Raw genomic sequence first — 17,998 nt, 5'->3', positions numbered from 1 at the left:
AACTGCACACGTGGTTTCGCACTTTCTCACTTTAGTACCATGTGGTTTAAAGTGTATCAATTTGGTGCCCTGTGTTTTCATTTTTATCTTTTCGGCAGCTTTTTCATTAATATTTCGTTAAATTATATATAAAAAACTTCAGATACCCACCAAGGTTTATCGAATATTCACTTTAGTTCTATTTAATTTTAACTTTGTCACTGATTTAAGAAAAAAAATAGTGAAATTAATAATAAAAAGAGAAAAATAAAACTATAGGGTGCTAAATTGATACACTTTAAATCACAGGGTACGAAAGTGAGAAAGTGTGAAACCACACAGGGAGTTTTTGAAGTTTTTCCTTTAATTTAACCTCCCCATTCTCGTGGCCACTTCTCAATTATTCAAATTTTTTAAGGCTGAGTTACAGCCGTTACAGCATAATTTAGGGCGTATTCGGTTCAAAATAAGAATCGAAATCAGAATAAAAATAAAAATGGACGAGAATCAAAAACGGAATAATGAAAACTTTAATTTGTTTGATTCATAAGAGGAATCGAAATCGAAATGTTCAAATTAAAACTCACAAAAATTAATTGCAACTAAAATTTAAATTTACTATTCAAATTCTTGAACCTAAATTTGAACTCACAATTTAAACTTAAAATTTGAATTTACAATTCAAATTCAAGTTCAAAGTTAAAATTTAAATTTAGAACTAAATTCAAATATTAAACTTATAAAGAATTTAAACTTGAATTTAAGAAATTAAAAAATAAATTTTGAATCCATAATTCACGTTTAAATATAAACTTATAATTTAAAATTAAATATAAATTAAATATTTAAATTTAAATAATTGTTAATGAAAAAATACGATTCTTTTCTCAATCCCTTCCGAAATTAAGAAAATTAAAATTGATTCACATCTCGATAGGAGAAATCATCTTGGCCAATTTGCATAAAGAATTTACTTATTTCGCAACATTTGTAAAAATACATCATTTTTTTTATTTTACATATTAGACCAAATTTTTAGTAAACTAATCAAAATTACCCTAATGCCTCTTGCATTTTTTATTTCTCGTTCACTTTTATCCTCCCTACACTTATCTTCCTTAGCTCACCCATACCTCCAACAATGCCAGCTCCGATATCCTTGCCTTGCCCACACCTTCATTGACGTCGGCTCAGATATCCTTACCTCGCCCACACCTCCATCGACGCCAGCTTGAATATGGCGCAGCTCACGAAGATAAAGTTGCAACCGAGGATGTCACCGTAGACGACGACAGTCAAAAGGGTGCAAAAAGATTTAAGAAAGACGGGTAGAGAGAGAGAGAAAGAGAGAGCGTGTCGAGACAAGAGCAACTACTGCAGTAGAGGGAGAGAGAGAGCACGATAGTTAGGGATGTAATGTAGGTCATGTCGGGTTGGCACGGCCCACATTTTCTGGGTCATTTTGGGCCCCTGGCGCGCACCGCACAGGCCATGCCGGGCCTGGCCGGGCTTCGTGCCAGCCCAGATTTTAAAAAAAATAAAAAATCTTCACCCAGTTTTTTTTTAGAATTTTTTTTTTCAAAAAAAAGAGAATTTTTTTAAAATTATAAATTTGACTTATAACTTTTACTTTACAAAATTATACCAAACTTTTTGAAAACTCTTTTATTAAATATTTTTAATAATTTTTTATTATTTGAAGAGAAATTGATATTTAAAAAAAATAATTACAAAAAAATATAAAGTTTGTATTAATCATATTATATAAAGTTTGTATTTTTTAAAAATTTCTTTTTTAAAAAAGAGTTTAAATTATAACTTTTTGACTTATAGTTTTAAATTTACACAATAATACCCAACCTTTATAAAACTTTTTTAAAAATTTTATAAATTTAAAAAAATCACAATACTTGTGGAGAGACTTTGTAAAAAAAAAATTGTTGAAAAAAATTAAAAATATTTGCAAAGTAACTTGAGAATTGAGAGAAAAAAAAAAAGATTGAAAGTTTAAGAGTAGGAGGAAGTAGGGTTTGTAGAAGAAAATGAATGAAGAATTGTTTGTTGTGATGTATTTGGATATTTGTAATAGTATTTATAGATATAAAAAATATTTTTTAAAAAAATATAAAAATATTTTTTAGTTTTTGACCAAAATGTCCTCTCTAACAGTCAATTTTTTGAATGATAGTGACGGCATTGTGGTCATTTTAATAAAAGAAATGTCTTTTTTAATTTTTTAACCCATTTTTTGTAAAAAAAAAAATAATATTTTTTCAGAAAAAAAAAATCAAAATCCAACCGAACGGCTATTAAACCGTTGGGCCTGCTGTCCAAGGGTCTGCCAGACCTAGGGATGTCAATGGGTATGGATACCCGAAATATTATCCGAACCCGAACCCGAATAGGGCGGGTTTACCCGAGCTAAACGGATATGGATTTGGTTATGGGTATAGAAAATAAAAACCCGACGGATATGGATACGGATATAAATTTTATATTTACCCGACCCAAACCCAAACCCGAACCCGAATAAATTATATATATACATAATTTATTTTTATTTATTTATATAATATATAAAATAGTTAATAATCTTTAGCCCTTAGATCTTCATTCAACGGTATGAATTTTTAAAACCCGCCGGGTCCGGATCCGGGTCCGGAGTCGGGTTTTTAGTCGGGTACGGATATGGGTATAGATTTTTAAAACCTGCCGGATTCGAGTCCGGAAACAGGTTTTAATTTAGTTTTTGGGTTCAGATTCGGATTTTTAAAAACCCAACCCAAACCCGACCCATTGACATCCCTAGCCAGACCCTTGGACAGTGGGTCTTGGGAACAGCGAGCCGGCACGATTGCTACAGTAGCCATACCGGGCCACGGCCCGGCCCGCACTCGTGCCGGGTCGGGCGGCCCATTTTATACCCCTACCGATAGCATAAAAAGTGCAAAGAATAGAAAATAATAATAATATACATACATCTTCTTTTGAAAAGGCCATTATGTGTCATAACTGTTACAAAAAATATCAAAAACTATAATTTAAACAAAATTGTATTGTTTTAAAACTAAATTGCGCTTCTTAAAATATAATATGGTGACTAAATTAGGAGTGAGGCTACTATGCTTCTGGAAGCACGAAGCCTTCCATGCTTCCAAGTCCTTTTCGATGTTGCGACTTTCGAATCGTCAATCAGCTCCATTAAACTTAATCTAAAGTATTTGAAGTACCTCGAAAATAAATTTTACAATTTTTTAATATCATTTGCCTAGTGAACTAAGGGGCTCAAAATCAATGGCTGAAAATAAAAATCTTACAAAATATGATAATATGACATTAAAATTTTAGATCAAAGATATTGATCTTATTTTATATAATATAAAAAATTTTCTATCAAAATTTCACATGATTTGAATGTTTCTACACAGTTAAACATGCGAACGGCTCACCACGGCCATTAAAATTATTAATTTTGAGTCCCTTCCATCACTAGGTAAATGATATCGAAAAATCATAAAATTTATTTTCTAGATACTTCAAATACTCTAGATCAAGTTTAACGGAGCCGATCGACGATTCGAAAGTCGCAACATCGAAAACCACCTAGAAGCATGAAAGGCTCCGTGCTTCCACAAACATAGTAGCCTCACTCCTAAATTAGTTATTATCTTGGCCTTGTTGAAAACATTGTCAAAATTAAATAAAGTAACCCAACTAAAATAGAAATTGAAGTTCTGCGACTAAAATCATAGCACCCAAACAGACTTTCACTAGAAGTTCAAGTGGTCACCAAAGCATGCATGTCTCCAACCCGCGAGCTTTTCGAGCAAAAATTGTTGAAGTAACATATTGCAGTAGAGAAGTTCTACTGTATTCAGTAAAAATTAGCCACCATGTACTTCTCGAACCATCTTAGTTGCAAAGCAAAATACGGCATCTGAAGGTTCTGCTTCTACCGCAGCAGAAAGCACCTGCACAAAATCTCCAGCAGTGCCAAACAGAATGTAACTTAAACCCCTGTCAATACTTAGGATGACGGATTGAGTGAATAAAACAATGCGCATGGCAAGAAAAGGAATGTAATGCTCTGACAGGACAAAACCGGCATATGACTTGAACACAAGATCGACTCGATAGTTATAAATAACCCAAAAAACGTGGAAGTTTTTCAAGTACAAGACCGTGAAGATGACGACGACACAGTACAGCTGCACGAGTCCTGAATCTGTTTCTGGACCAAAAAAAAGCGATTCGTATTGTTTGGTGTCTGTGCGTGAGAGAGTGTTTTGAGCAATTTCACATCGAGGATTCGAAAAAAGACCCTAAATCCTAACCCAAAAGATCCCTATTCTCAGGAGTTGTAAGTCTATAGCTCCCCATCTTGTACAGACACAGCATGATGTGGATAGCGCGGATATCTGCATGCACCAAAATATATATTATTTCTACTGGAAAAGAAAATAAATAAAAGAGAAAAAAGAAAACGCCAACTCCAAGAACCATGAGAATTTTTACTGCATTACGCTTTAGCATTAATTAATCACCTCAGGAGTAATGATTCAAGTTTAAATTTCTTCTGCAGATGTCCAAAAATAGTAGTCCAAATAAGAATTAACAGCTTTGCAGACTCACAGGCTTGAAATCAGAGGTTCTACTTTTGATAGTCTAGAAGCTTATTAACCTAGCTCACCACAATGAAAGCTCCAAAATTTTGTTTGTTGGCCATCTGATTTCTGCTTCTCCGAGTAGAGAAGCCGTTCTAAAAAAACCAGGCCAAATAAGCAAGTAGGAAAGCAAACAACAGTACACAATATGTACCGGTCGATAGAAATCCACGGCCCAAAGACAATAATGAAGTGTACAATTAGGGACAAACTAATCTCGTAAAGCAAAACAAGTCTCGCTGAGATCAATCTGTTCGTTCACTCAACATGCTACTGCTAAATTCTAGTGATATACTCCTTTACGGGCAAAAAGTACAAATTTTCGCTCATGTCAAGCTCTTTAAACACTAGGCTATACATAAATAACACGACTAGCAAGGATTTAAGTGCCGTGGAACGGGGTCGTGCCGGAAACTTGCCGGCACAGTGCGTGCCGAGCCGTGCCGATGCGTGCCGGTCAAAAAAATTCTTATGTGCCGACACATAATAGCATGAAATATTTATTTTTTTTAGCAACAAAATATTCTAACTATTTATTATGTCTTTTTATCACATCTTATGAACTTTATTGAGGAAATTATTTACTAATTTAAAGAATAGAGGGTTTTGAGCTGTGCCATCGACACGGGGTCTGTATCGTGCCAGTATCTTGTTGGCACGATACGGCACGATGGATACGGCCCGTGCCGACGGGCACTTAAAACCTTGACGACTAGTGCATAAGAGTTCCATAACAACAGAGTTTAAGATGGGTCAAAACATAAGCAACCGTCCTTAAGACCCCAATCACAATTTTGCGACCTTACCACTAGACCAAGGTATTGATTTTTGCTGTCAAAAAGATGCAAAGTTCAAAAGCCATCACATTTTAAAAAGATTTTATATATGTTTAGAAGGTTGAGAACCATACCTGCAGCTAAATGCTGCAGAGATAGACTTATAATAATTCTCCATCATCTATTTATCAGTATGCCTGCGCTTTGGTCTCCGAGATGCATGACTTGCATGGTTATGGGTATTCCTTGATGGTTTCCTAGCCTTTTTACTGCTGCATCTTAGCCAAAATACTCAAATTAAGAAATTGTTATGTTTGTATAGTATTAGCAAAGAGAAATGTGATTGGTTGAAGTGCAATGAACTACTGACCAAAATATATCTGACAGGAGTCTGTACAGAAAGAAAACAGGAAATGCCAGCAACGCAGAAGCCTGCAAAGAATAATCAGTTATATCATAGGAATACTGACAAGAATATCACAGGATAGATGCCAAAGCTTTTCTAAGAATTAAGTTAGATTTGTAGTTACCATGAACCACACCAGCTCCTTAGTAGCAAGCGATTTTGTTAATTCGTGCTTCTTTAGATTCTCCGTGAGAGTTGCTTGTACCTAAAACAGAACCAAAAAGGTTAACGATATTGTTTTAGCTAGTGTTATATCTCAAAAGAGCATTTATAAAGAAACAAGTGTAAGTATGAAATTGCTAACATCACAAGTTTTAGAAGAAACAAAGATAGAGAAATCAAAAGTATACTTTGAAACGGATGTTATTATTGCACATTTATCTATACTAAGAGGCCAGAACTCAAGTTAGTTGCCAAAAGGAGAAGATATAAGAGAAAGAATGACCCCAGAAATGTAGTCGAACCTAAAATAGAGCTTGAAAGTTGTCAAAGTTTTTTGACTGCTTGCATTGAAAAGCCTCAACTTAAGGCAAGATATCAAATCTCTATATGAAGTCTGTTGATAGGTTAAATGTGTTTCATGATTTAATCTGATACAAATATATATATAAGACCATGAAACAAATGACTAGCAACTTTATGGTCAGATTTCCAAAACAATACAAGGTTAAGCTGTTGAGGGACAAATAATTCGGGAAAGAACTGGTTGAATTAGAAGATCGCTGCAAACAAATGAAGAACCAAAGCTCAACAACAACAGTGAAAATTAAATAATTTACCATACACTTTACACAAATTAGGTATACCATATTCATAGCTCGTAGCTAGTCATTTCAGCATCACATAGATTCCAAACATTCTTTGGCCATTGCTATGCTTGCTAGTAAATTAAATACCATAATTCAACAATAGAAAAAAAAAAAAAATAACCCCACGACTATTATCAACTGGATATTATGTCGAGTTTAAGATTTTCACAAAAAGACCCTAGCAACTATGACACAACAAATAACAGGGGAGAAAGAGCAGTATTAAAAACCAATAATAAAACAAAATCTCAAGGTGGATGAAGGAAAACAAGTACCTGGTGATGATATGTATTAGCTGATTTAAGAAACTTTCTGTATGATCGAACTACTTGCTTTGTGTAGGGCTTCAAGGCGACCCTCACTTTCTCCACGTGTGGTTTGGTGATCTCAGCTACTTGATTAATGTATGGTTTAGAAAACTTCTTAGCTTCCTGGAATCAGATAATAAATTCCAGTAGCATCATCAGACAGACGAGGGAAAAAAGGAAAAAAAAAAAAAAAGACAACCTAGAACTATCCATTTGCATAGCCACCAATCAACTAAGAACTTCCAGATTATTACCAAAAAAAAAAAGGTGTATAATCAGTGCACTTTTGAAAAGGTGAAATGAGAAGTACCTGGAGATAGGGATCTGCAAATTCCTGTACTCTGACAACATGAGGTGCAATAGCAGTCTTGGATGCCTCATAAATTTCAACAGATTTTGAAGAGACCATCCGCAAGTGTGGTTCAGCATTCTTTACAAAGATTACCCATTTTTCTTTAACAGCAGGGATCCATTTCTACAGGAAAACAACATAAATATATCATTGATATCCAGTCGAGTCAAGGTAAAAGCTTTATAATTGTAAGTAAAACATCAAACATGGAGCTATCTTGTATAAGAGCCACAGCAAGCTTCTTTTTCGCTGGACCAACTGTATTCCACCACTGTACAAATTATCACCAGTCCACGTAAACAGGGAAAAAAAAAAATTAGCATGCATACAAATATACAAATTACAATGTCGAGCTAGTCTAGTCAAATGGTCGAACAGAACTTCAATATGTATATTACACAATCATATAGATATGCAGACATTGCAGATGTCCATTTAACTCAACATTCTAGTTTATATAGAATACTTAATAACTAGAAGTCGTTAAATATTTGAGGCTTTTTTTTTGCATTTAGTCCACTCAAAACTTTTTTTTTACAAATGGCCTTAGCAAATTTATATTTGCATAAATAGCTCTCTCCTTACCACGTGAGTGCCACGTTGGCATTTTAAATTGAACACAGTGATCCCATTACAGCTTCGCTGCTTTGTCTCCAGCTGGTTTCTCTCTTCGTTGGTTTGTCTCCAACTGTTATACCTTAGCCTGCTAAAACAGTTTTTTCTTTTCCTCTATAGCTGTTACACCTTAGCTATGATCATACTATTTTTTGGTTTAATAAAGTATCCATTTTTTTTTTACAACAGTATTTACCCGCCGTGTAATGTGGGTTACAGCACTAGTCAAGATTGAAATGTGAATCAAAAGTCTAATTTTAAGAGTTAAGAATCAAGAACCAAATCAAATCGTAAGATACGATCTATATTCTCAAAATAAAATAACATGTAAAAGTGTAAAACAAATAAACTAAACTGAATATTACATAAATTTTGAGAAATGTTGGAAGATCATGTAGCCAATTGGAAAGGCATTTACCTTTAGAGCATGTGATTACTCGTATGAATCTAAGAGATAGTATCTTACGATTTGATTTGGTTCTTGATTCTTAACCTCACTTGGAAGATCATGTAGCCAATTGGAAAGGCATTTACCTTTAGAGCATGTGATTACTCGTATGAATCTAAGAGATAGTATCATCCATTTTTCTTTTTATATTTCCAATATTTACAAATATATTCAAACAAACATTGGGATATGATTCTCTATGTATTAGCTACTTACTGTCTTAACTGTTTCCAAGTGAGGCTCAGCCCATTTTTGTGCCTCTCTTGTTTTTTCTGATGCCTGCAATCATGTTGATATTAAAAAATAATAATAAAAAGGAAGAAATAAAAGCATAGTTGATCCATAATGCATTCCACAACATGGATAAGCAAATTGTAATCTATAATGCATGCCACAAATGAAAGGATAAGTTGGTCAAATCAGAACTCAATACAAAAGCACCTTTTGTAAGAAACTTTCATATGCAGGTTTCAGACGCTCCTCCCAGTGTGCTAATGCAATCTCCTAGAAATGGAATATAGAAGTAATAATGAGCAAGACTCTGCATAAAATTCCTTGTACACCTAAGCTAGCCATGTGGAATGTGGAACATACCTGAAAATCGCCAATATGGGTAGCAAGCCAAGGCGGCAGCCACGCTCCATGAACCTGATCAACCACAAAAACATTAACCTAGCTGTCAAACCATCATTCACATACCACAGACCAAGTGAAAAAAAGCTAAAGCAGTAATTCATAGACAATGAAAAGTAAATAACCATGCCGGACACTTATTGAGCATCATAGGAAGTATAACCATCCATTGTAAGTTCTTCACTTCTGTAAGCTTCACAATCACCAGCATGTCCAGCGTTGTTTTAAGTCCCAACAAATAATAGTGACAGCTAGCCAACATTTCACATTCTACAAAGTGTGGAATCACGAACTTACGAGGCAGTTCATTGATACTTTTGCAAACTTTTTTCCCACCTAAGATATGAGAGTTTTAGTATACCCACACACGTCTTTTATGTAATATTCTAACTTCTAATAACTTGTGAGTTGAGACTAACGTACTTCTAAGATTACATAAATCCAGTTACTTCTTGCAAACTTCATGATAGATATGATCTTTCATCAGCAATTTTATTGTTGCAACAAAATTGGTACAATTTATACTTAACAGAGAAGCATGTAGTTAGCAAAATATGGGACCAATGAGCAATGTTCTTGATATTTATCATCTTGTTCAGAAATAAACAAAATTAAAATCAGGGTCATTGCTAAATATTTGTACAATTTAGTCCTCCATATTTGGAAATGGCATGTCAACAAGCTTCTGTGTAAAAAAAAAAAAAAAGTTATTATAGCCATCTGTGTTTAACACTTGAAATTTTTATCAAGACGGAGTATTAAACGAGTGATTGTTCAGTATTAGAATGTATTCCGTCTGAACAAAACACCTGGACACAAATTTACTTACTATTTCTCGCACTTACAACCTCAAACCATCTTATTTTAGTCAAGGTTGTTAATATGCTGCAGTTGCTTCAGATCATCAATATGTTGTTACACACCAACTTTAAAAGGTTTTACAAGCTACCTACTATATACAGTCCTACCTTCAAGTTTGATTTAAGCCTCAGATGTGATTGTCCATGTCATTATAAATTTCTAGCTCGCAAATGAGCGGCTCACGACTTCCAAAATTATAATTTACAAATTCTCAGATTTCATTCGGAATTTAGCGGAGACTTTTTGACCAATAAACATTCACTTCATGCACAATTGCACATCAAACATTGAATTAACAGATTAACCCATTTGAACATTCAGATGCCTAATATGCTGATTTAAAGCACATAACAAGGCTACTGCCCAAACATCTCATTAGCCTTATCATTAGTTTTGGGCCATTACGTCCTGAACTAAATCAAGAACATGTTTGTTTCTAATTCCTTCCTTCACCATGCACACTTGAAATTGCTAGTTCTTTTGTAGTTGTTACTCATTGTCTAACTGATTTTTTTTTTTGGGATGTCAGGCAATAAGCCCCCACTTCCTGATGTGCTATTTAGGCCCCGTTGGAATTGTGGCGTCTAAACACATCGACTTTCATACTTTGACATACAAATATCTGAAAACACTTTGGCATTTTCCTCCAATAACTGTTTTATAGCGCACTGGAGGATGGAAGTTCCAAAGTGCTTTCAGTTTTTTCTTTTTTTTTTTGGAGGTCCCTTCCAAAGCATGAGAGCTGGTGTGTTTTACAACCCAATACCAATCTAGACCAGACTCGAAAAAGTTCCCCTTACTCAGAAAATTTGTTAAAGTCCAATGCTCACAATTATGGCTTCTTATCACCTCATTGGTTCCTTGGCAGTGGTTCCACAAGAGATGTTTCCTTCTAATTTATTTTTGATGAAATTTCTTAAGCCTTCAAACTGTATTTAACTAACAATATCAGCTATTCCCAATATTGTACATTTGACTGTCAGCAATGTTCAGGTCTATGCATTTCTCTACTAAACACTTTAATGCATTAATCTATACATCTGGAACAAACTTATAAACCAAAGTTTGAGAGGACAAAAGAGCAAGGAAATAAGAATATGAAATAAAGACTGCATCAATTTTGTGTTTCAGCAAGCTTGAGCTAATATGTTTCCTTTTCTACAGAAGAACTTCGATAGACGAAATTGTTAATATATTCAAGATAAATCTACTTCCTGAACTTGAAACTTTGAGACCATTAGTAATTCAATTCACAGATAAGATTCCAACTCTCAAACAAAATTCATCAGAGGCACAAACATATTGAAAATCAGCATGAAAAAAATTTCAATAATTGTTGTACACGAAGTAGGTTGAAATCTCAGAAGAGAGTAAGCAGAAATGCTTAGTGACGAAAGTTAAATCTCAGAGTAGGTTGAAATCTCAGAAAAGATTAAGCAGAAAAGATTAGTGATGGAAGTTAAACAAAGAAGCAAGAGGTTAAACAAAAAGACTACAGAGAAAAACAATTACCAAACTCACCTCTGTCAACTCTTTCGACTTTGATGTTGCTTCCAACTGTGCTCTCATCAACTCCTCCTGGACATAAAAGAGAAATATAAAATGAAGAATGCAACTAATGTATCGTCTAAGAGATATGAACTAAACTAAATATCACAAACCTCCGCCACTTGAAGAGCGCGTTCAATTTTCTGAATCCTTTTTTTTTGTTCTTCACTAGTCTTTTGGAGCTACAAAAGATAAAACAGAAGAAGAAGTCAGGCAATAATCCCTAAAAGCAAGAGATTTCATTGCACATCCAACCAAAATATGCATTGTTTTGTACTACAAAAGATAGTACCTAGCCTTCGTAGCAAATTCTAGAAAGTGACTCTATTTACCGAATTAAATAGTTTTCCTTAGACATTAATCTTCATCACGCAGCTATCTTTAGTAGATTCTTCCAAAGTATGGTAAATATTTATAGCCTATACCCGCCTACACTCAGATCCAAGGATCAAAGTGCCGCCCCATGCGGTACAGCACGGGGCGGCACGTAGGGGCACGGTACAAGGGGGGTCTCGGACCCCTCTCCGTGGTGCCGCGGCACAGTATCGGGCCGGCACTGCGCTGGTTTTTTCTTTTTTTCTTTTTTTTTGCTTTGCTCTTTGGGGTACCCGAAGCATTCTGGGTACCCCACACCCCCCTAAAGACATTGCAAATCGAGGATCTACTTGTATTGGCCCAAGCCCTCCGCTTCCACCACAGACATCTATTTTTTCTTCACAAATTATTTTATCAAAATTTGTAGAACCCGAAACTTTTGGCAAATTAGAGGAACAAAATCAAACTCAATAAACAAATTTTGAGGCACATCAAATATAAAATTTTATTTTTGCACTAGAAGATTGAAAATACTGATAAAATTAATAGCTAAATTAAATCAATTAATACTTAAATTTATTTAATTTATTTGTCATATAATTTATTGCTTAATTTTTTCGATAGATCTACTAATTTTTAAACAAATTAATTAAAAACAATTTTTTCAAATACTTTTTAAAATTATTTTAAAAATTATTTTTTTGTATTTTATAAAAGAAAGACTGTAATATGGTCAAAAAAAAAAGAAAGAAAGATGTCTTTGCATTTTAAAAATTCTAACCTATAAAAATTTCTATTCTGCATCAGATATAGTTGTACTTTATATACAAAAAAGCTTACAAGTATGTTAATTGATGAGTATAGTAAGCTGTACATGCCGAATATTCATAATTATTTGATTAAATCTTTCAAAATAACATTTTAAGAGCTTATTGGAACCAAAAGAGCTGAAATAAGTCTGTGCCAAAGCGTGCCAGTAGGAGGTCATGCATATCCATCGGCACACAAGCGTACCATTTGTCGGTACGGAAGCATGCCGGTGCCATACCATGTCAGGCAGACAGCAGCACGCCCCCGTGCCACAACACTAAATTTTGCTCAAATCTCGTAACATCACTAAATAAAATAGCAGTCACACATACAAAAATATTGCAGGAAAAAAAATATATTTACAATGTACAGCATATAGTGAATTTCACACAAATAGATATGCAAAATCTGGGAATTTCCATAAAAAAAAATGTTAAGCCACCTCAGACTTTAAGAAATCTGCAAAAAATAACTCAAAATGCCAAATTCTGCGTAAATAAGAGTTAAGAGAGCCATTTAATAACACCTGCAAGTTTATTAAGATTCTATAACTTCATCCTGTGTATTTCATGGGTTTTCGGACCTGTGGGATGTGTTTACTTTTTAAGCAATCTCCACCAACCTAAATCTAAACTATTACCACCCCTAATAATGAGCTACAACAGATGTATCTTAAAGGTATCAATATGATATTCAGTTAGCAATACCTCGGGGCAAACAAGCAAAACATTCATCTCAAGAAGATCTGATAGGCGAGACAGTACAATTAGTTGAAAGAAGATCAGTCATGGATATTCATGACATAGATATTGCATATTGCAAGATGTATTCTTACCCTTTCCAATTTCAAGTTCAACTCTTGCACTTTCTTCTCAGCTTCATTAGCCTGAACCTCCAAAGTGTTTCTCTTTTTATTCTGTGACTCAATTTCTGCTTTAAGATTCTCTATCTGCCAAAGGAAAACAGAGAGTTTCAAAACCAGGATCCATTTGTGAACTTATTAAAAGCGCTATCATCTTCTGAACCTGTTTCTCAAGTTCACTAGCCCGAGCATATGCCTTTCCTGCTTCCTCAGCAACAGCACCCTTTTTCTACATAAAAGAGGAGAAAATAAAAGATTCACAAGACTTATCCCAGGAGAATAACACATGACAGCGTTATTTCGCCACACATGTATTTTCAAAAATCAAATTCTATGCGATTGAACATGTTAATGGATTCAGTCCTCTATTCTTCTTATTGTTTATTAGCATGTAAAATCATCTTTAAAAGAAAAAAAAAATGAAATTACTCCTCTATTGCTGTTACCGTTTGTTACCATGTAAATTCATCTTTAGAAGAAAATTAATGAAAGTGACTCGTCTACTCTTGTTATAGCTTGTCCGCTTCTAAACTCACTTTTAGCTACAGTGAAGGGAAATTAGGTCATTTTGCATCTTAACTCGTATGAAACCCTCGGTTAGCCCGCATTAAGTGAATGTTTATGATATAACTTATGAATTTAAAGTGAGAAATTATGATATTGACAATTTCTGAGGTATTTATGATATTTTGCAGCTTTCAAGGCATACACTGGCATTTCCCCAAAAAAGTTCTACATATTCATATTCTTTATTGACAAAGGAAACTCACAATGTATAGAATGCAAATAATCCACTACACGACAGCATAGAATTTGAGTTGAGAGGCCATATATATATATATATATATATATATATATNTATAGCCAGTCACTATTGGCCCACCTGCAGCGATTCTTTCTCACTCTGCAGCGATGAAATAGCCTTTGCTTTCTCTTCGATGACCTTTTCCAACTGCGCAATTCCTTCATCTTTCTTCTTCAACGCATGGTTTCGATCCGCAATGCTAGACTCTTCAGCAAAGAACAAAGAAGAGCATCAATACATGTTAAAGATGCAAACTTTACAACTCAGGGAAAACATCCTAATTAACTGTGAAGCCCAAATACATTCTAACATATTCCACCTTTCCAAGAACATTAATAAGCGAACGTCGCCACCCAAGGAGAAAAAACAAATGGAGAAACGACAAATCGAAACTACCAAGATCACACTCAAAGAAATTCCAATTAACGGAAACAAATGACTGTAAACGTTCAAAACCCTAGCTAACACAAAGATCAAACATCAACAAACCCTAGCTCGCATCTTCAACTCCTGGATTGTATCGTTGATAGTAGACTCTTCAGCAAAAACAAAGCACAGCATCAACAGACGCTACAAATGCAATCCTTCCCTCTCAAACAAACCGATTAAATTTTTTTTTTGAAAAAAACACCCAAATCAATGAAAAAATCCAAATAAAATCAAACTACTAACCCATCCTGTTATCGGCACACTCCATCAAATCAATTCCATCTTATACCAAAAAGGAAGAGAAATCGTCAACAAGATCAAAAATCTTATTCTAAAATGCTCCAGCATCACACTAAAAAAAACCAAGATTTCAAAACCTAGCCGAGGCAAAGATCAAACACCGCGAAAACCCTAGCTCCTGCTTCAAGATCGGATTGGGGCAAACCTAGGGCGGAGATCTTCGTCCGTAGCTCCTCCAACTCGAGCCTCAACCCCGAATCCGCAACCTCCCCCTTCGCCACCGCCTCCGCCGCCGCCGCCGCCGCCGCCGCCGCCTCCTCGGCGCGAACGCCGATAAGCGCGATCGAGATCACGATCCATGCCACCGCCGCGCGCTTCCACGGCGCCATTGGAGAACACCACCACACAAAAAAAAAAAAAAAAAAAAGCCACAAAAAAACCCCCTTTTTTTCCCTTCTTTTCTCCGCTCGACCTCTTCTTCGTGCTCGCAACGTGTCGGAGAGAGGGAGAGCGCGAAAGAGGGAGAGAACGAGGAGAGGAGGGGGATTATAAAGAGTAGGTAAAAGTGTAGGAAACCCCCTCAACTATAGGACTTTTTTGAAATCGACCTCACAACCATGTTTTATTCCTATTTTTAGTTTTTATACTTATATATTTAATTACGTTAAAAAAAAATTATTAAACTTTAATTTTTCTATTTTCCACAAGCTATTAATTGGCCTAGTTTTATTTGCTTGATTAATTCACAAATAAGTTTATAAGTAAAATGTCTCATTCATTCGGTTTCCTAATAGGCTATGGTTAAGGAGTATTCATATATTTTTACCTAAACAGGAGACAAAATACGTGTTTGGTTTATGCTGCGTGTATTGGATTACTGAGAATCTTGTACAGATGATACTATTTTGGTAATAGTGGTTAGTAATTCAATCGAAAATTTATTATTTCAGAATAAATAATTTTTTTCCTAACAAAAAAAATTCTAGTAATGAAGAGAAGATAGGTATCTCCTATTCTCGAACAGAGTGGATCTGAATAGTTTTTCAGAATTTTTAAACTACGTTACTTTAATTTGAACCATAAATTTAGATTTAAATTTATTTTAAAATTAAAATTTAAATTAAAATTAAATATTTTTTAAGTTAATTTTAAATTTAGAATTTAAATTTTAAATTTAAATTTTGATTTTGAATGAAAATTATAAATTTTAATTTAATTTAAGATTTAAATTTTAAATTAAATTAATATTTTGTATTCAAATTTTAAATTCAATTGAGATTTAAAATCTATATTTGAATTCAAATTTAGATTTTGAAATTAAATTCAATTTCAATTTTTAATTTTGATTTTGAATTCATATTTAATTGAATAATTTAATAAAGTAAATTCTAAATTTTATTAAATTTAGTAGTAATTTTGTTACTTTAATATTTTAAGCTATTATTTACAATTGTCTAGACTAAGAAAATTAAAATAAAATAAAATAATTTTCAATGGAGAGAGAAGAAAAATGGACCTTCATGAAAGATAATTTTTATTTTCTTTCTTTTTTTTTTCTCTCTCATATTTTAATTCGAATCAAAGAAAATTATTTAATCTTTTATAACTTTTTTAACTCTTCCCTACTTCTTTTTCTTCATCTAGATAATATATTATTAATAACTAAAATTATAATAATTAGCATCCAATGGATAATAACATCGTATACTAAAATATATAACTTACCAATGTAAAAAACACTCAATTAAAAAATTTTAAAATGTAAAAAAATATAAAAAACTTCAAATACCACCATATGGTTTCACACTTTCTCACTTTAGTACCCTATGATTTAAAGTGTATCAAATTAGTGCCTATGATTTTATTTTTATCCTTTTATTATCGATTCCACTAAGTTTTTTTGTTAAATCAGCGACAAAGTTAAAACTAAAGAGTACTAAAATTAATATACAATAAACCTAGGTAGGTATTTGAAGTTTTTTGTATAAAATTTAACGAAATATTAACGGAAAAGCTGACGAAATGATAAAAATAAAACCACATGACACTATCTCGATGTACTTTAAACCATAGAGTATTAAAGCGAGAAAGTGGGAAACTACATAGGTGGTATTTGAAGTTTATTTTAAAGGGAAAACTTCAAATACACTTTTGCTCGCTTTATACCCTGTGGTTTAAAATGTATCAAGTTAGCACCTTGTGGTTTCGCACTTTTTCACTTTAGTACCCTATGGTTTAAAGTGTATCAAGTTAGTACCTTGTGGTTTCACACTTTCTCACTTTAGTACCCTGTGGGTTCACACTTTTTCACTTTAGTACCATGTGGTTTAATATTTCATTAAGAGAAAAATAAAATCACAGGGTACTAACTTGATACAAAAATAAAATCACAGGGTACTAACTTGATATATTTTAAACCACAGGGTACTATAGTGAGAAAGTGCGAAACCACATGTACTAACTTGATACACTTTAAACCACAGAGTACTAAAATAAAAAATTGGGAAACTATTGGGGGGTTTTCTGAAGTTTTTCCTTAAAAAATAAAGTTGAGGGGGCTCGTACAAAATATCCTATAGCCGAGGGGTCTCCATTACATTTTTACCTGATATATTATTTTTTTTATATTATTATTAGTTAGTATATTATTACAGGGAGAGCAACGTGGCGCGCATTCGAGCCGTTGGAATCTTAATAGCGGGTTCGTACGGGGACCCAAAACGTACCCCAACTGTCCCCAGTTGAATCAATTTTAAATGTTATTGGTGTAATTACGTTGCTATGATTAGTCAAAAAGGGCTCAGCTTTTTGGTTGGTTGTAGATGTTGGGACTCTAGTGGCAATATTCTCAACAAAAAGTTAAGGACTTTTTTTGCATTTAGATCCCTGAAAAATTTTTATTTTAAAAATAGTCCAGTTAAAATTTAATTTGTAAAAATGGACCTGGGTTTGCCACGCAGGCGCCACGTCAGCGCCACGCGGGCAGGGCTGGGCCCGTGTGTTAAGTTGAATACGGTGAACCATTCACCGTGTTTAGACACGGTGAATGATTCACCGTGTTCAACTTAATACCCTGGCCCCAGCCCTGCCCGTGTGGCGCTGACGTGACACCTGCGTGGCAGAAACAGGACCATTTTT

General features: G+C 34.0%; 1 protein-coding gene across 3 annotated transcripts; it reads right to left on the bottom strand.

Annotated features, from left to right (window-relative positions):
* LOC109711834 (polyamine-modulated factor 1-binding protein 1-like) lies at window positions 4,023-15,376 on the bottom strand. Of its 3 annotated transcripts, none has more exons than XM_020235109.1 (15): window positions 15,066-15,375; window positions 14,270-14,397; window positions 13,550-13,615; window positions 13,360-13,473; window positions 11,513-11,581; window positions 11,373-11,429; window positions 8,952-9,005; window positions 8,799-8,861; window positions 8,574-8,636; window positions 7,253-7,417; window positions 6,910-7,065; window positions 5,950-6,030; window positions 5,790-5,851; window positions 5,554-5,688; window positions 4,023-4,397 (listed from the first exon to the last, which is right to left on the bottom strand). In XM_020235109.1, exons 1-14 carry the CDS (start codon window positions 15,247-15,249, stop codon window positions 5,601-5,603), a joined length of 1,350 nt encoding a protein of 449 aa, XP_020090698.1. In that variant the 5' UTR covers window positions 15,250-15,375; the 3' UTR covers window positions 4,023-4,397; window positions 5,554-5,600. The 3 variants fall into 3 exon arrangements, with proteins under 3 accessions (XP_020090698.1, XP_020090697.1, XP_020090699.1); XM_020235108.1 differs by having other exon boundaries at window positions 5,554-5,691; window positions 15,066-15,374; XM_020235110.1 differs by lacking the exon at window positions 4,023-4,397 and having other exon boundaries at window positions 5,558-5,697; window positions 15,066-15,376.

This window comes from Ananas comosus, linkage group 6 (genome assembly GCF_001540865.1).
Source record: "Ananas comosus cultivar F153 linkage group 6, ASM154086v1, whole genome shotgun sequence".
In the NCBI taxonomy this organism is placed as follows: Eukaryota; Viridiplantae; Streptophyta; class Magnoliopsida; order Poales; family Bromeliaceae; genus Ananas; species Ananas comosus.
The sequence above is the reverse complement of the archived record's forward strand: the minus strand, read 5'-3'. Positions and strand labels throughout refer to the sequence as shown.

Bases quoted from the DNA above. Each gene is read 5' to 3' on its own strand.
- LOC109711834 (XM_020235108.1), bottom strand. From the start codon at position 15,249: ATGGCGCCGTGGAAGCGCGCGGCGGTGGCATGGATCGTGATCTCGATC. The intron at 13,616-14,269 runs GTGGGCCAATAG...TCTTTTATGTAG, and splicing joins GTGAGAAAGAATCGCTGCAG to AAAAAGGGTGCTGTTGCTGA. The intron at 5,852-5,949 runs GTAACTACAAAT...TATTCTTTGCAG, and splicing joins AGGAGCTGGTGTGGTTCATG to GCTTCTGCGTTGCTGGCATT.